Below are 13699 nucleotides of genomic sequence, written 5' to 3'. Positions count from 1 at the left end.
CTTGATGTGATCCACGGCTTGGAGATGTTCACAGATATGATGTGTGTGAATCGTGCATAGTTGCACATAGAAGTATGTTGTGAATTCTTGCATATCCATTTGGTTGGATTTGCCTCGGAGTATGTTTCTTGTTTTTTTGCGAGATCTTGGTATATCATCAGGACATGTTCTGCTTGTCCGCTGTGTGTGCACAGTTGCATTAAACTCTTGTATTTTGCTATGGAAAACTTGAATTGCGTGTTTTGTAAAAACAGTCTGTGCATTGATGAAGTAGATTTTATTCCATCAATCCTGACCTGCTTCAGGATCATCATAAGGGTGAGTCTGTGATGCGCTCTCTGTATGTGGTAGTTGGCCATTCTAAAGAAGCAACTGTTGTCCATACCAGCAACCACTCAATAGTCTGAAAATGTTCCTACCCTATTGGTCAGATCACATCGGAGAACAAGTGCTTTGCAATTTTCATTGTCTGCTAGGCCTGGTTTGGAAGACAAAAGAACAACAATTCTTCTTGCAGTTCATTTGGAAATAGCAGACTCTCTTTCTGGCATAGTGTTCTGGTTCCAGTGGTAGATTGCTCAAGTAGGGTTTAAACTTGGTGGGCTGCGTCCCTGCACAGGGCGCAATGTTCGTATCCCATAGCAGCCACTCTTTGGTGGCCAATAAAGATGGCGCATGCTGTAGACAATTAGGAACAAGCATTGGCATAGCCAATAGGTCTTGCCTTTGGGACCTTATAAGTATTTAGTTATGCAGCACAATATCCTTACTGAAACAACATTAACTGTTGCATGGCTAAACACATAAGTTCCAAAGGCAAGACCGATTGGTTATGCCAAAGCTTGTTTTTTTTGCTTGTAGAGAGAGTTAGTTATTCCTAGAAATGTACCAACCACTTTGTCGTCAGGAATAACATCAGTAGTTATAGATTCACAATGCCGGCATGGTATGATGGACCTGCCACCCCATATTTTCCCACAGAAGTGGCTACTGCAGTGTATGAAGGGGCCGTTTCGGGGTGCGGTGGAGAATTTGTGCAACACTGATGGCCATGCTTACATTACATAGCTCAGCTGCGGCTGATGTGGAGGAGGCAGCAGGAGAATAGTGTCTGTGCCACCTATGCTTAATTATTACCTTAGCATTTGCATATAAATATCATGCCCGAATCACAATGCTAAAAAGTTGCTCAACAGACGAACTAAAATGATTAAGGATATTTCCAATCTAATGCCTAGCCTACTGACACCTTGAAAAAGGTTGGGGAATTACTCAGGCAGGAGTAATACCCGTCCAGGGTGGGAAGAAGAGAACATCCCACAACGTTGGTTGTGTTTCAATGGAAGGGATTTTTCCATGAGGAAATATATTTTCCCCTAGAAGTAAAAATGCCTTCACATGCAGGAAGACATGCCCCCAGCGCCAATTGTACAGGAAGTACAGTTGTGCATGTGGAAATATCTCTGCGTATAACCTAAAAGTAATTCACCATCGTTTCTTAGGAATATGACTCTTGCGAACACGGTTGTACATTTCTAGGCGATCCTTAAGAAACCGTTGCGAAATCCAAAAAGTCTGAAATCTGCACCCATACAAGGTCTAAAACCTACAGAAGCAGATTTTCAACTTCCATCCTGTTTACTGCTGCCACTCAAATTGTCTACTACTGCATGTATGGTCTGCCCTCCTGAAGAAAGTACACCCTTTCCTAGGCCGAAGAATGAATTAAGCATTTGTCACATTGTTACTATATTTTTTCTTTTTGTTTTATGCAATTGCTTATTTAGAGTATTTTTTGTCATTTCGCTTTTCTTGTTACATTTTTATCATATAGATTATATGCTGAATTGTTCTAATATTTAATTGTCTGTAATAGCTATGTTTGATGACTTTTTGTCAATAAACATTTTCTTGAACTTAAAGCATTTGTCTAATGTCCCCTGTTGCAGAAGGACTTGTCAGACATCTCTCTAATGAGTTGAGAACAATTAGAGTTAGCACTTTACCAACAGTGGCAACACTACCCTTGGTTGATTACACAAAATGCTTCTTTTTTTTCAGCTTCAGTTGTGACTTGTAGCGATCCTCCGAGGATACCTAATGGTGAACACAGCAGTCAGCCTCCATTTCACGTCGGAGCATCTGTAACTTATCGTTGCAAATCTGCTAACTTTAACCTACATGGAGATCCAGCAATCCGTTGTCAAAGTGATGGCACCTGGAGTTCACCAACTCCAGAATGCAAAGGTATGAAATTGACAATTTGTGTTTTCCAATATGCAACACAAATGGTGTTTCTCCATATTTAATGTTTATGTAAACATATATATATATTTAGTAGACATTTGCACATTAGATACAGTGCTATGTTTAAATACAGACTAATTGTTGCTCAAGTCAACATGCTGCTGTTGAAGATATGTCCATCTGATAGAGACTACTAGCCGCAACTTCCTTAACGTAGAATTATCCCCAGGCGTGAGAATGGATCCGGAAAACTTTTCTGCCACAGCAATCCTGCACGCCGGGGGGACGGCACCACGTGACTCCGCCCTGACGTCTTCCGCGTTCGTGACGTCAGCGAGGATACATAAGTCCCGCCCCGGCACGCGTACGTCAGTTTTTTCTCTTTTCCGCGTGCAATGCGGATCCGGATTGTGTCCTGGCCTGTTTTCAGTTTTTGCATGTGGTGCCTAGGTGAGCACCACGACTCAGAGAGCTGCAACGCCTGCCAGCTCTTTAAGCCTAAATCGTGGCACGAGCGCCGGATGAAGTTGCTCTCGGCACGTTTGTCCAGGTCATCCCATTGTCTGTCCCCTACCTCGGAGGTGAGGAGCCGCCAGTTTCGTCTGCGACATCGTCTCTCACCACGGCCCCAGGGGCGTGGCTCAACGGCAGGTAGGCCCTTCAGTTTGTCTCCGAGACCCTGTCCTCCTTTTACGGTGGGCACCGGCTCCCCTGGGCCTTTTCACCGGCATCAACCTCCCCGGAGGGCTCCTCACTGTCCCCATGGCCTAAATCCTCGAACCCTTCTTTCCGTGGCTAGCGGCTGGCTTTTCCACCGGCCTCTCCACTTTCCCCTGAGGCCCCTCTGGTTCCCCATTCATCTGTGGATCCTCCACTATTCAGGGGCTGGCCGCTCCCCCCTGGTATTTGGGGGGAGTCTGCAGCCATCGCCCACGGAGGAATTACTTTCCCCTCCTCGACGCCCTACTGAGGCGAGTGTTGCCTTTGTTCGGCTATTTCCACAGCCGCTGGTATTCTGTGGATGGGTGAACCTGTCACTACGGACAACCTTTTGGAAGTTTTCCACCAGGGCTCTGGTGGACGTGAGTTGTTCCTTTTGAAGCTCACTCCACAATTCTCTTATAGGGGCTTGGGGGCGCCCTGCCACGGGCGATCCGATGCCTCAGGCGCTTCTGCATCGCCACCGCCCTGCTCCGCATGTGCCTGTAATGTCTTTGCTTCTTCAAGGGCTACCTTGCTGGCGCTTAACACTCTGTCTGTGTTGACCAGGGCTACGTCCAGTCTGTGGGACTCTGAGTCTCTTCTTTCTCATGTCTCCCATGAAGCTGCCCGTGCTGATCTACGGGGCCATGTGTTGGATGGTAGGGAGTTGGCCACGTTTATTCTTCGAGCGGGCTTGAATGTTGCCGATGCTCTCGGCCGTGCTATGGCCACCTCTGTGGCTCTCCGTTGCCATGCTTGGCTGCGTGATGCGGTCTTTACTGAAAATATCAGAGAGCGTCTGGTTGATCTGCCTTTTGACGGGGTCCTTCTGTTTAATACTCATGCAGACTCCGCCATTCAGCGTCTTCTTGCGGGCTTCCGTCCTCCTCCTCCTCCTCCTCAGTAGGTTGGTTTGTTGATTCTCCGGGTCTTCGTGGGGGATGTTATCCCACTTGCTCCTGGAATCTGGGGTTGGAGTGTCCTTTACACTTTCTATGTGGTTTGCTGTGCCCTTGGGGTCCCTTGGTTGGTCTGCCTCTTCTCTTGGCTGCTGGTTCAGCCCCCCCCCCTTCTTTTTTGGCAAGAGTGTACTTTTTGGCTGCTTACAAAGCCTTCTGTGGTTTCTGCTGCAGGTTTATAGTTTTGTTCTCTGATACGGGATTTCTTCCCTAAGAGTCGTTCCCATAACTTTATTGGGACGTGTCATACCCCATGTAGCTATTGTATAGCTCTGACTCTCCTTGCGGGTTCTTGCCTTTCCTGGTGTCGCTGTATTCCGCTGGTGCGGTTTCTTAGTCATTACCTGGGCGTAGCTAGCGCTAGCTTCAGTTCTGTCTTTATAGGTATTTGATGCATCGATTGACTGGCTTGGTTTGCAATCTTCTGCGTTGTGCTGCAGTGTTTTCACCCTCCTGTCCGCTGTTTCGGCCTGGTCCTCTATCTGGTGTTCCAGGGGAGATGCTTTCCTATGTTGACGGCTGGGCCTGTCCTACTTGTTTCTCCTCTTATCTTCCAGCTGGTCGCTTGTTGGCGCCCAGCTGTGTCCGCTTGGACGATGTGGTCTGGACTTTTAGTTTTGTGGCGCTTGTCAGTGTCCAGCTGCTCCCGCCTTCTCTTTGGTCTACGGCCAAGGGCCTTGGAGTGAGGCCTGGAGCCCCTGCTTCTTGTTTTGTGGGAGCCTTGTGGAACTATGTTTTTTCTTCTCCCACCTGCCTTATTGCTGATGCGTGGTTCTGTCTGGTCTGTTGATGGATTCGGCTGCCCTCTTCACTGGGTGTTTTCCTGGTGGAGGGTGCTTGTCTTCGTTTCTACCCCTTCTCCTTGGAGTCTCTGAGTTGCTCTTCTTCCTCTGTACTCCTCTGCGTTGCCTGTACCTCTGGAGCTTCCAGCGGAGGTCCCTGGTAAATTGACTGCTGGCCTCCTTTCGTGTTGCCCTTGTTTTCTCATGCTTGGTGAGGGCTGGGCTGCCTCTTTTGTCGTTATAGCACATCCCTTTGGTGCCGGTCTTCTTCTGCGATGCTGAGGTTCTCTTCTGCTCGGGGGGGGGGGGGTGGGGGGGGGGGGGGACTGGGCTCTTTTACATGTCCCTGTGACTCGTCCCCTGTTGGGGAGGGCTGGGCTATTTTCCCTGTCTCTGTGACTTGTCCCCTGTGGGGTCTTATGTTTGCCTGAGCTGGAGAGGTCCTCTCGCAGACCCTCCTTTCCCTTGGGTATAGATGGGGTATTAATTCTATGTTAAGGAATCTGCAGCTACTAGTCTCTAGCAGATGTACGAGTTACTTACCTTCGGTAACAATGTATCTGGTAGAGACGATTCTAGCCCCAGATTCCTTCCTCCCCGTTCTGCGAGGACCCTTTCTTGGCATTCTGCACTCGCCTGCCTCCGGGTGATTGTCTTCTACGAGTGCATTTTCTTACTCCCTCCCTAGGGGGATGCAAGCCTTGATGTTTGCTCCATTTCTTCCCTCCTGGGGTTTGGTTGCTGGTTTCATGGGTGCTCCTGCGCCCCTATACCTGGTCTCCAGTGTGAGGTCTGCTCGTGCTCTTCTTCCTTTCGTTTATTGCACTTATGACTCCTCTGCAGTCCTTTGGGTTGAGGTCTCTTGGCTGGGTCTCAACCCTTAGTTTTTTTTTCTGGAGATGTCTCTCCCTGCTGGTGTTGCCTTGGGGTGAATTGTCGTTCATCTTCCGTACGGGCATTGATGCCTTTCTCTGTTGCGTTCGCCTCGCTGCCGCGCTACCTCTCCCGCTCCTCTGTGGTGTGCGCGCACCACTTCTTTAGATTCCCGGCCCTGCTCCTCTGTGGTGCACGTGCACCACTGGTTTGTTTTGCTTGTTTCTCTAGTGACGCTTTGTTGAGGAGAAAAGCATCTCTGCTCCAATCGACATGTGAATTTAATGAAACTCATAGCACGTGGTTTGCTTTCTTGTGCTGGTATAAATAAATAAAACAAAACAGTTAAAAAAAAAAAGTAACACAAGATTTCACTTTCAAGTCATTTACTACCAACAACCCTAAACATAACGGAAATATCACAAGACTTGCATGGTAATGAATACGCTTCCTCAAGTAAAGTCACCGAAACAAACGGCATGGCGAGCTTTGCACTGGACATTATTTTTATAAATCTAAAATCATTTGAGACACAGTCCATATTAACGAATTACGCAGTTCATGTTTTTTTTTTTTATAAAACACGCCTTACCTATATTTCATTGGCTGAAATGGACCACATACGTTATGTTATGTTATGTTAAATAGTTTATACCGCGCACGTACACCGAGACGGTTTCTTGGCGCTCATAACAGACATAACGAGCCAGGGCAAAGGGTATTATTCTGAGGCCGCTTTGAAAAGGAAAGTTTTTAAAGTTTTTCTGAACAACTCATAAGAGGGGCAGTGGCGAAAAGAAGAAGGGAGGGAATTCCAGAAGGAAGGGCCTAAAAATGATAAGCGCATTCAGCCGTGTTTTTTGCGGCGGGTAGATGGGATGCAGAGAAGGTTATCAGCAGAAGATCTTAGACTACGGGTAGGGAGGTATCTCTTTAGCTTGGAGGAGATGAATTCAGGGGCGCGGTTATGGAGAGATTTGAATATGGTGCATCCGAGTTTGAAGGAGCACCGTTTAGCCACTGGGAGCCAATGGAGGCTCCTCAGAAGGGGGGAGACATGCTGGTGTTTAGGTTGGTGGAACACCAAGCGGGCGGCCTGGTTCTGTATTAACTGGAGTTTTTGAAGCTGATAGGCAGGAATCCCAACATACAAGATGTTAGCAAAGTCAACCCTGGAGATGACCAGAGCCAGTATGACTAGTATGAGTGCCTCTCTGGTAAGAAATCGGCAGATCTTACGGATCCTACGCAGTTGAAAAAAGCAGGAAGATGTAACAGCCGAGATCTGGGATTTCATAGATAAGTCCTCAGAGATGACCACTCCAAGGCTTTTCACAGAGCTGACCGGGCGAGGGGGGGTGCCAAGAGAAAGAGGCCAGTAATTGTCATCCCATGGATTGGTAGGACCACCCACCAGGACGAGTTCCGTCTTAGACGGGTTCAGCTTGAGCTGGCTGTGAGCCATCCAGTCAGAGATGAACAACATTGTTGTTTGAAAATTAGAACGGGAGGAAGGTGAAGTATCCAAAGGGAAGACCAGCTGCAGGTCGTCTGCATAGTTATATATAGTGGCAGGGGAGTGACGAAGGGAAACCATAAGTGGTTGCATATATAGATTAAAGAGAAGCGGGGAAAGAGCTGAACCCTGGGGGACACCACAGGTGAGGGGGGAGAAAGGAGCAGAGAAGGTAGAAAGGTGGACTGCCTGGGAGCGGCCCTGCAGGAAGGATCGAACCCAATCAAGGGCGATGCCCTGGATGCCGGCGTTTCTGACACGGTCGATCAGAATAGTGTGATCGACCGTGTCAAAAGCCGCCCAGAGATCCAACAGTACAAGGGCTTGGGAAACGTTGTTATCGGCACCGGCTCTAAGAGTGTCCATGACAGCCGCGATCACCATCTCTGTGGAATGGAGGGGGTGAAAACCAGCCTGTTGGGGATCCAAGAAAAGGGAAGTCTCCACAAACGTGCTCAGACACCTAGTGACATAGGTTTCTAGGATCTTTCCCAAAAAAGGGAGACGGGAAATGGGTCTGTAATTGCTCAGCACAAGTGGGTCTGCGTTGGGCTTTTTCAAAATGGGTAACACCACAGCCTGCTTGAAAGCTTCTGGAACAACTCCTGATGTTAAAGAGGAGTTGAGGAGGGCCAAAGCAGGATCAGGACAGGCCATGAAGATTTCTTTAAGAATATGTGGGGGGCAGCAGTCCTTGGGAGAACCGGAACAGACTTTATGAAGAAGACTGTGAAAGTCGGTGATGGAAATAGGAGGAAAGGTATGAAATTTCTGAGGGTTTTCAGATGGAAGGGGAAATGATTTAGAAGGAGAAGGTGGAGAGATATTGTTTTTAATTGTGGAAATGTTTTCTTGAAAGAAGGTATTAAGCTCATCACACAATGCCTGGGTGGGCACGGGAGGAAGAGTGATGCGATCGGGAAGGGAAAGCTCATTGACGATCGCGAAGATGTCTTTGGCTTTTGAAGCCGACTCCAAGATTTTACGGGAAAAGTAGGAAGTCTTTGCCTCAAGTATCGAGGATTTGTATTTGTTAAGTAGAGTAATAAACTCTATCTTAAGTGCGGGGTCATACTTGTGGCGCCAACGACGTTCAGCTTGGCGGAGGGCTAATTTGTCAAGTTTAAGCTGGTCATTAAACCATTGCTGGGCGTCATGGGGGCGCTGGACTTTTATAGTCTTTAGAGGAGCTACAGTGTCGGCTGCTGCCTTCAACCAGTGCTCAAGAGTAGAGGCTTGGTGAGAAACTGATTCAGAAACTTGAGGGACTGAGGCTGCCAAAAGAGAGTGAAGTTTTGACAAATTAGCATTTTTCCAATTACAGGCCGTGATGTTAGCCGGGCGCGGCGGGCGGTGGAAACTAGGAAGGTCAACGGAGAAGGAAATAAGGTAGTGGTCTGACCAGGTGCAAGGGGTGATCAGTGGAGGGTCGATGTCAAGATTAGCCATCCAGACCTGGTCAAGTATGTGGCCCTTGCAGTGGGTGGGAGTGGAAATCAATTGCTGGCAGTTCAAGCTGGTAAGGGTTTCTGAGAACAACTCAGACAATCGGCTTTCCTGAGGGTCATTAGGCCAGTAATTAAAATCGCCTAGGATGAGGATTCTGGAGTGATTAATAAGAAGCTGGGAGACCAGCTCCCCGACTGATTGAGCGAAAGAAGGCATGTAGGAGGGGGGTCTGTACATAAGAACACAGATAAGGGAGGTAGTGATTGAGCGGAGCTGTATGACAAGGGTTTGAGTATTGGGGATAGGAGTGCAGTCTAAGATGGAAAAGACATGTTCTTTACGGATGATGGCTGCGACTCCACCACCAACTTGCCCCCCAGGACGGTTAGCGTGTAAAATATAGTAGCTGTTTGGGATAGCGGCTAGGATATCCGGTACAGAGTCCTCTGTTAGCCAGGTCTCGGACAGGAAAAGGATATCTATGTTAGTGTCATCTAATAGGCGAAAAATCTCTAATTGGTATTTCACCAAGGAGCGAGTATTTAGATAGAGGATGGTTAGGGCACAGGTGACAGGAGTGGGAGGGGGGAAGTTAGAGGGTACGGGGGAGAAAGCAGGACCGGGCGGGAGAGGAGAGATCGTGCGCGGGGGGAGAAAGATGGCACACTCCTGGGCCCTCCTAATGGCCTCAGGCGGCAGAGGAACAGCATGTTGGAGGGAACATAAGTCCGCGGACGAATACAGGAATGTTTGGGCAGAGTGTAAGGCCGCTGGTCGCGGCCGGCCGCGGACGGGCGCAGACGGGCAGGACTTTGGCTTGACTTCGGCGCGAAGTCGGCGCTCCCGCTGCGCTCGTCCGCTGCGCTTCCGCCATACCGTCATTTTATATGATAGGGGCGTGAAACCACTAGACCGCTAACCTGCGCTGGGTGCGGCAGGGCGGAAGTGGAGAGAAGAGAAGGCGGGGAATGGCGCTCTAGAGTTCGACCCTCCGCTCAAACGGCACTCAGCCGGGGCGGAACGGGGTCTGGAGCGAAGGGAAACAGGTGAGATTACTCACGATGAGCAACAACAAAAACCAGTTGCAATTATGAAAGTAACAGTGATTTTAAAACATGCACAGCGATAAATGCTGTGAAGCCGCGTTAAAAAGCTATTAATGAGCTAAACCAATTCACGAAGAGTAATCACACATTAGCAGCCTGGATCGCCGCGTCTGTCAACTGTGACTCGCGTTGACTTCCAAAATATACTCTATGGTCAATAGCCACTAGACCGCTAACCTGCGCTGGGTGCGGCAGGGCGGAAGTGGAGAGAAGAGAAGGCGGGGAATGGCGCTCTAGAGTTCGACCCTCCGCTCAAACGGCACTCAGCCGGGGCGGAACGGGGTCTGGAGCGAAGGGAAACAGGTGAGATTACTCACGATGAGCAACAACAAAACCAGTTGCAATTATGAAAGTAACAGTGATTTTAAAACATGCACAGCGATAAATGCGGTGAAGCCGCGTTAAAATGCTATTAATCAGCTAAACCAATTCACGAAGAGTAATCACACATTAGCAGCCTGGATCGCCGCGTCTGTCAACTGTGACCCGCGTTGACTTCCAAAATATACTCTATGGTCAATAGCCACTAGACCGCTAACCTGCGCTGGGTGCGGCAGGGCGGAAGTGGAGAGAAGAGAAGGCGGGGAATGGCGCTCTAGAGTTCGACCCTCCGCTCAAACGGCACTCAGCCGGGGCGGAACGGGGTCTGCAGCGAAGGGAAACAGGTGAGATTACTCACGATGAGCAACAACAAAAACCAGTTGCAATTATGAAAGTAACAGGGATTTTAAAACATGCACAGCGATAAATGCGGTGAAGCCGCGTTAAAAAGCTATTAATCAGCTAAACCAATTCACGAAGAGTAATCACACATTAGCAGCCTGGATCGCCGCGTCTGTCAACTGTGACCCGCGTTGACTTCCAAAATATACTCTATGGTCAATAGCCACTAGACCGCTAACCTGCGCTGGGTGCGGCAGGGCGGAAGTGGAGAGAAGAGAAGGCGGGGAATGGCGCTCTAGAGTTCGACCCTCCGCTCAAACGGCACTCAGCCGGGGCGGAACGGGGTCTGGAGCGAAGGGAAACAGGTGAGATTACTCACGATGAGCAACAACAAAAACCAGTTGCAATTATGAAAGTAACAGTGATTTTAAAACATGCACAGCGATAAATGCGGTGAAGCCGCGTTAAAAAGCTATTAATCAGCTAAACCAATTCACGAAGAGTAATCACATATTAGCAGCCTGGATCGCCGCGTCTGTCAACTGTGACCCGCGTTGACTTCCAAAATATACTCTATGGTCAATAGCCACTAGACCGCTAACCTGCGCTGGGTGCGGCAGGGCGGAAGTGGAGAGAAGAGAAGGCGGGGAATGGCGCTCTAGAGTTCGACCCTCCTCTCAAATGGCACTCAGCCGGGGCGGAACGGGGTCTGGAGCGAAGGGAAACAGGTGAGATTACTCACGATGAGCAACAACAAAAACCAGTTGCAATTATGAAAGTAACAGTGATTTTAAAACATGCACAGCGATAAATGCGGTGAAGCCGCGTTAAAAAGCTATTAATCAGCTAAACCAATTCACGAAGAGTAATCACACATTAGCAGCCTGGATCGCCGCGTCTGTCAACTGTGACCCGCGTTGACTTCCAAAATATACTCTATGGTCAATAGCCACTAGACCGCTAACCTGCGCTGGGTGCGGCAGGGCGGAAGTGGAGAGAAGAGAAGGCGGGAAATGGCGCTCTAGAGTTCGTCCCTCCGCTCAAACATACCCCTATGTATATGCATTTAGTTTGCAGTTTTTTCTGGGCACAAGTTATTTTTATTTTTGAGTAGTGAACATTCCACCTTGAAAATATAATGAATGCACGAAATGGACCTAGAATTAGAAAGAAGACGGTGTCTGACCTGGTGTCGGGGGTCCTGGAGTTCACTCTCCAGAATAGGGTGACCAACCGTCCGTAAATTTCACGGACTGCCCGTAATTTGGGCCTCTTGTCCGTTGTCCGTGAAGGATTCTTTCACGGATGCCTTTTGTCCGTAATTTCAGCTGCCCCCTGCAAGCAGCCTGTGAGTCCTGTAACGGTCACAGCAGGGGCAGCTCGCGCTTCTGCTGTGATCAGTGGCCTGTGGCAGCCCCTCCCCGACCTGGCACAGATTGCTATCGGGCCCATTATCATTCTGTATATTGGCCTAATTATCACATACAGAGTGATAATGGGCCAGTGACAGCATTTGCTGGGTCTCCTCTTCCACTCTCTGCTCTTTTCACGGATCGGATCGATTGTGTGTGCAGCAGCATTGCTCAGTGAATGTTACCAGCTGCCACTGTAATGCCACTTTCATCTTTAAGGTTAAGGGGTTTCATTAATGGCTTCAGTTAGTCAGGGGCCAGTGAAGCTTTATATACTCCTGTCTATGCTGTGTTATGTTAAATGTTATGTTATGTAAATATTTATGAAAGAGCTCAAATCACCCTGGGGCATCTGGGCGCTAACTAAGCAAGTGTACTAAGAGTTAATAAGCTTGGATAAGTTAAGTTTCTTTGTCCGTCTCGCTCAGCATTGTTAGGGTGTAATGGAACTACTTCTCAGTGCACGACTGGAAGAGCAGAGGTATGAATAACAAGCATTTGCAATGCAATAGGTCTCACATTTACGCAAGTTTAACCTATTGGCATTGTAAATGACAATGCCTTATATTTATGTTTTAAAACGAAAACAAAAAGAAAAGGCATTGTTATTTACAATGTGAATAGTTCAAATTCGCGTAAATGCGAAACCTATTGAATTGCACATGCTTTTTGTCTGTGGTATGCCCTGTTGGGATCAGTTCTAGAAGGCATTCGAATTCCTTTGTACTTGGGAAAGGGCAACCTTGTGAAGAGCTCTGTCTTGCTAATGATGACTTGGGCCACGTTGGATTTTGCTTAGAAGGACTTCTGGGAGATTTCCTCAGATGTAAGGTTGGCACTCTGCCAGAACAGGAGACATCTTAAACCAGTGTGTGTGCTACTTGGAATAATTCCCGTACCAACAGCAGAGAGCAATATCCCACTCTGCTCATGAATCTACTGGAAAACATACTGGTAACCTGCAACATGTTTGCTTGTTGTGTAGGTAGGTATATTTTAGCATTATCCCTGTGATTTTTGTCACTTACCATTCCTTCCCCATTTTATTAAAATGAATGTATTCCTTTAATTCTTTTTATTTTAAACAGCATTGTTGTTTGGTTGCTTTGTTACAAACACCGCACATCACACGAGGGCGGGGGGGGGGGTTACTGCTTATGCCACACTACCAATAAACACTGGCAAAGCCAATAGGTACGGCTTGTTTAGGTTTATGTGTTGAATGTTCTTCAGTAACATGGTTGTATACTGCATGAACAGAAAAAAACACATCTAAGCTCCCCATATGCACTAGACAATACCAAGATGCACATATACACTCAGAAGCACACAGAGAAATGTATTTAGATATGCATTCAATCAAACAGCACATATAAGTGCCCATACAGTCATATTTATATGACAGCTGGATGAATGTGTGGATTGATGGCTGTGTAAAGGGTGAGTAGGCAGTTCAAAGCTGTGGGTGTCTACAGTGTTGTGGGGAGATTGAAGCAGCTGTATTGTTGGACTGATGCATGCAGACTTGGTGTGGGTGGACATGTGAATGCATTGGATGTAGGTGGTGGATATGACCTAGAGAGACAGCGAATGGTGGCCCCATGGCCGGGATAGGTGGATGCATGCCTGTGTGTAGGCACAGGAGGCTGATGGCCCAGAAAGAGCATCAGGTGGAAAGTGAGCATACGAGCAATGCAAAGGTGTCAAACGATAGCACACAAGACTTCTAGCAAACAAACAATGTGCTGGAACCGAGGGAACACAGGGCAGCACAAGGGGTTGACTGTCTAGGAACTAGATGGAGATAAGGGAGAGCACAAAAACAGTAGGGCCTGGTAGGAGGGAAGATAGAGGCTGGGGCTCAAGAGGAGCCAGGGCAGAGAGATATGGGCAGCCATGTCAGACAAGCTAACAGCTATGTGGTTATACTAAATAAGCGGTTCCCTACGTCAATTCTCCTTATTGATGTAATACCTACACTTTAACAATT

The 13699-nt window shown here is 48.0% G+C and overlaps 1 protein-coding gene across 9 annotated transcripts in view; it reads left to right on the top strand.

Annotated features, from left to right (window-relative positions):
• LOC147712725 (complement decay-accelerating factor-like) overlaps nt 1-13699 on the top strand; it is a 795131-nt gene that overhangs the window by 470917 nt on the left and 310515 nt on the right. For all 9 annotated transcript variants that reach the window (XM_086923379.1, XM_086923375.1, XM_086923380.1 and 6 more), the window contains one exon: nt 2062-2247. In XM_086923379.1, the coding sequence (XP_086779505.1) occupies nt 2062-2247 (186 nt within the window). The remainder of the gene's footprint in view (nt 1-2061; nt 2248-13699) is intronic.

This window comes from Lissotriton vulgaris, chromosome 5 (assembly GCF_964263255.1).
Source record: "Lissotriton vulgaris chromosome 5, aLisVul1.2, whole genome shotgun sequence".
NCBI lineage: Eukaryota > Metazoa > Chordata > Amphibia > Caudata > Salamandridae > Lissotriton > Lissotriton vulgaris.
Note: the sequence above shows the minus strand (reverse complement) of the source record. Positions and strands in the feature narration are given on the sequence as shown.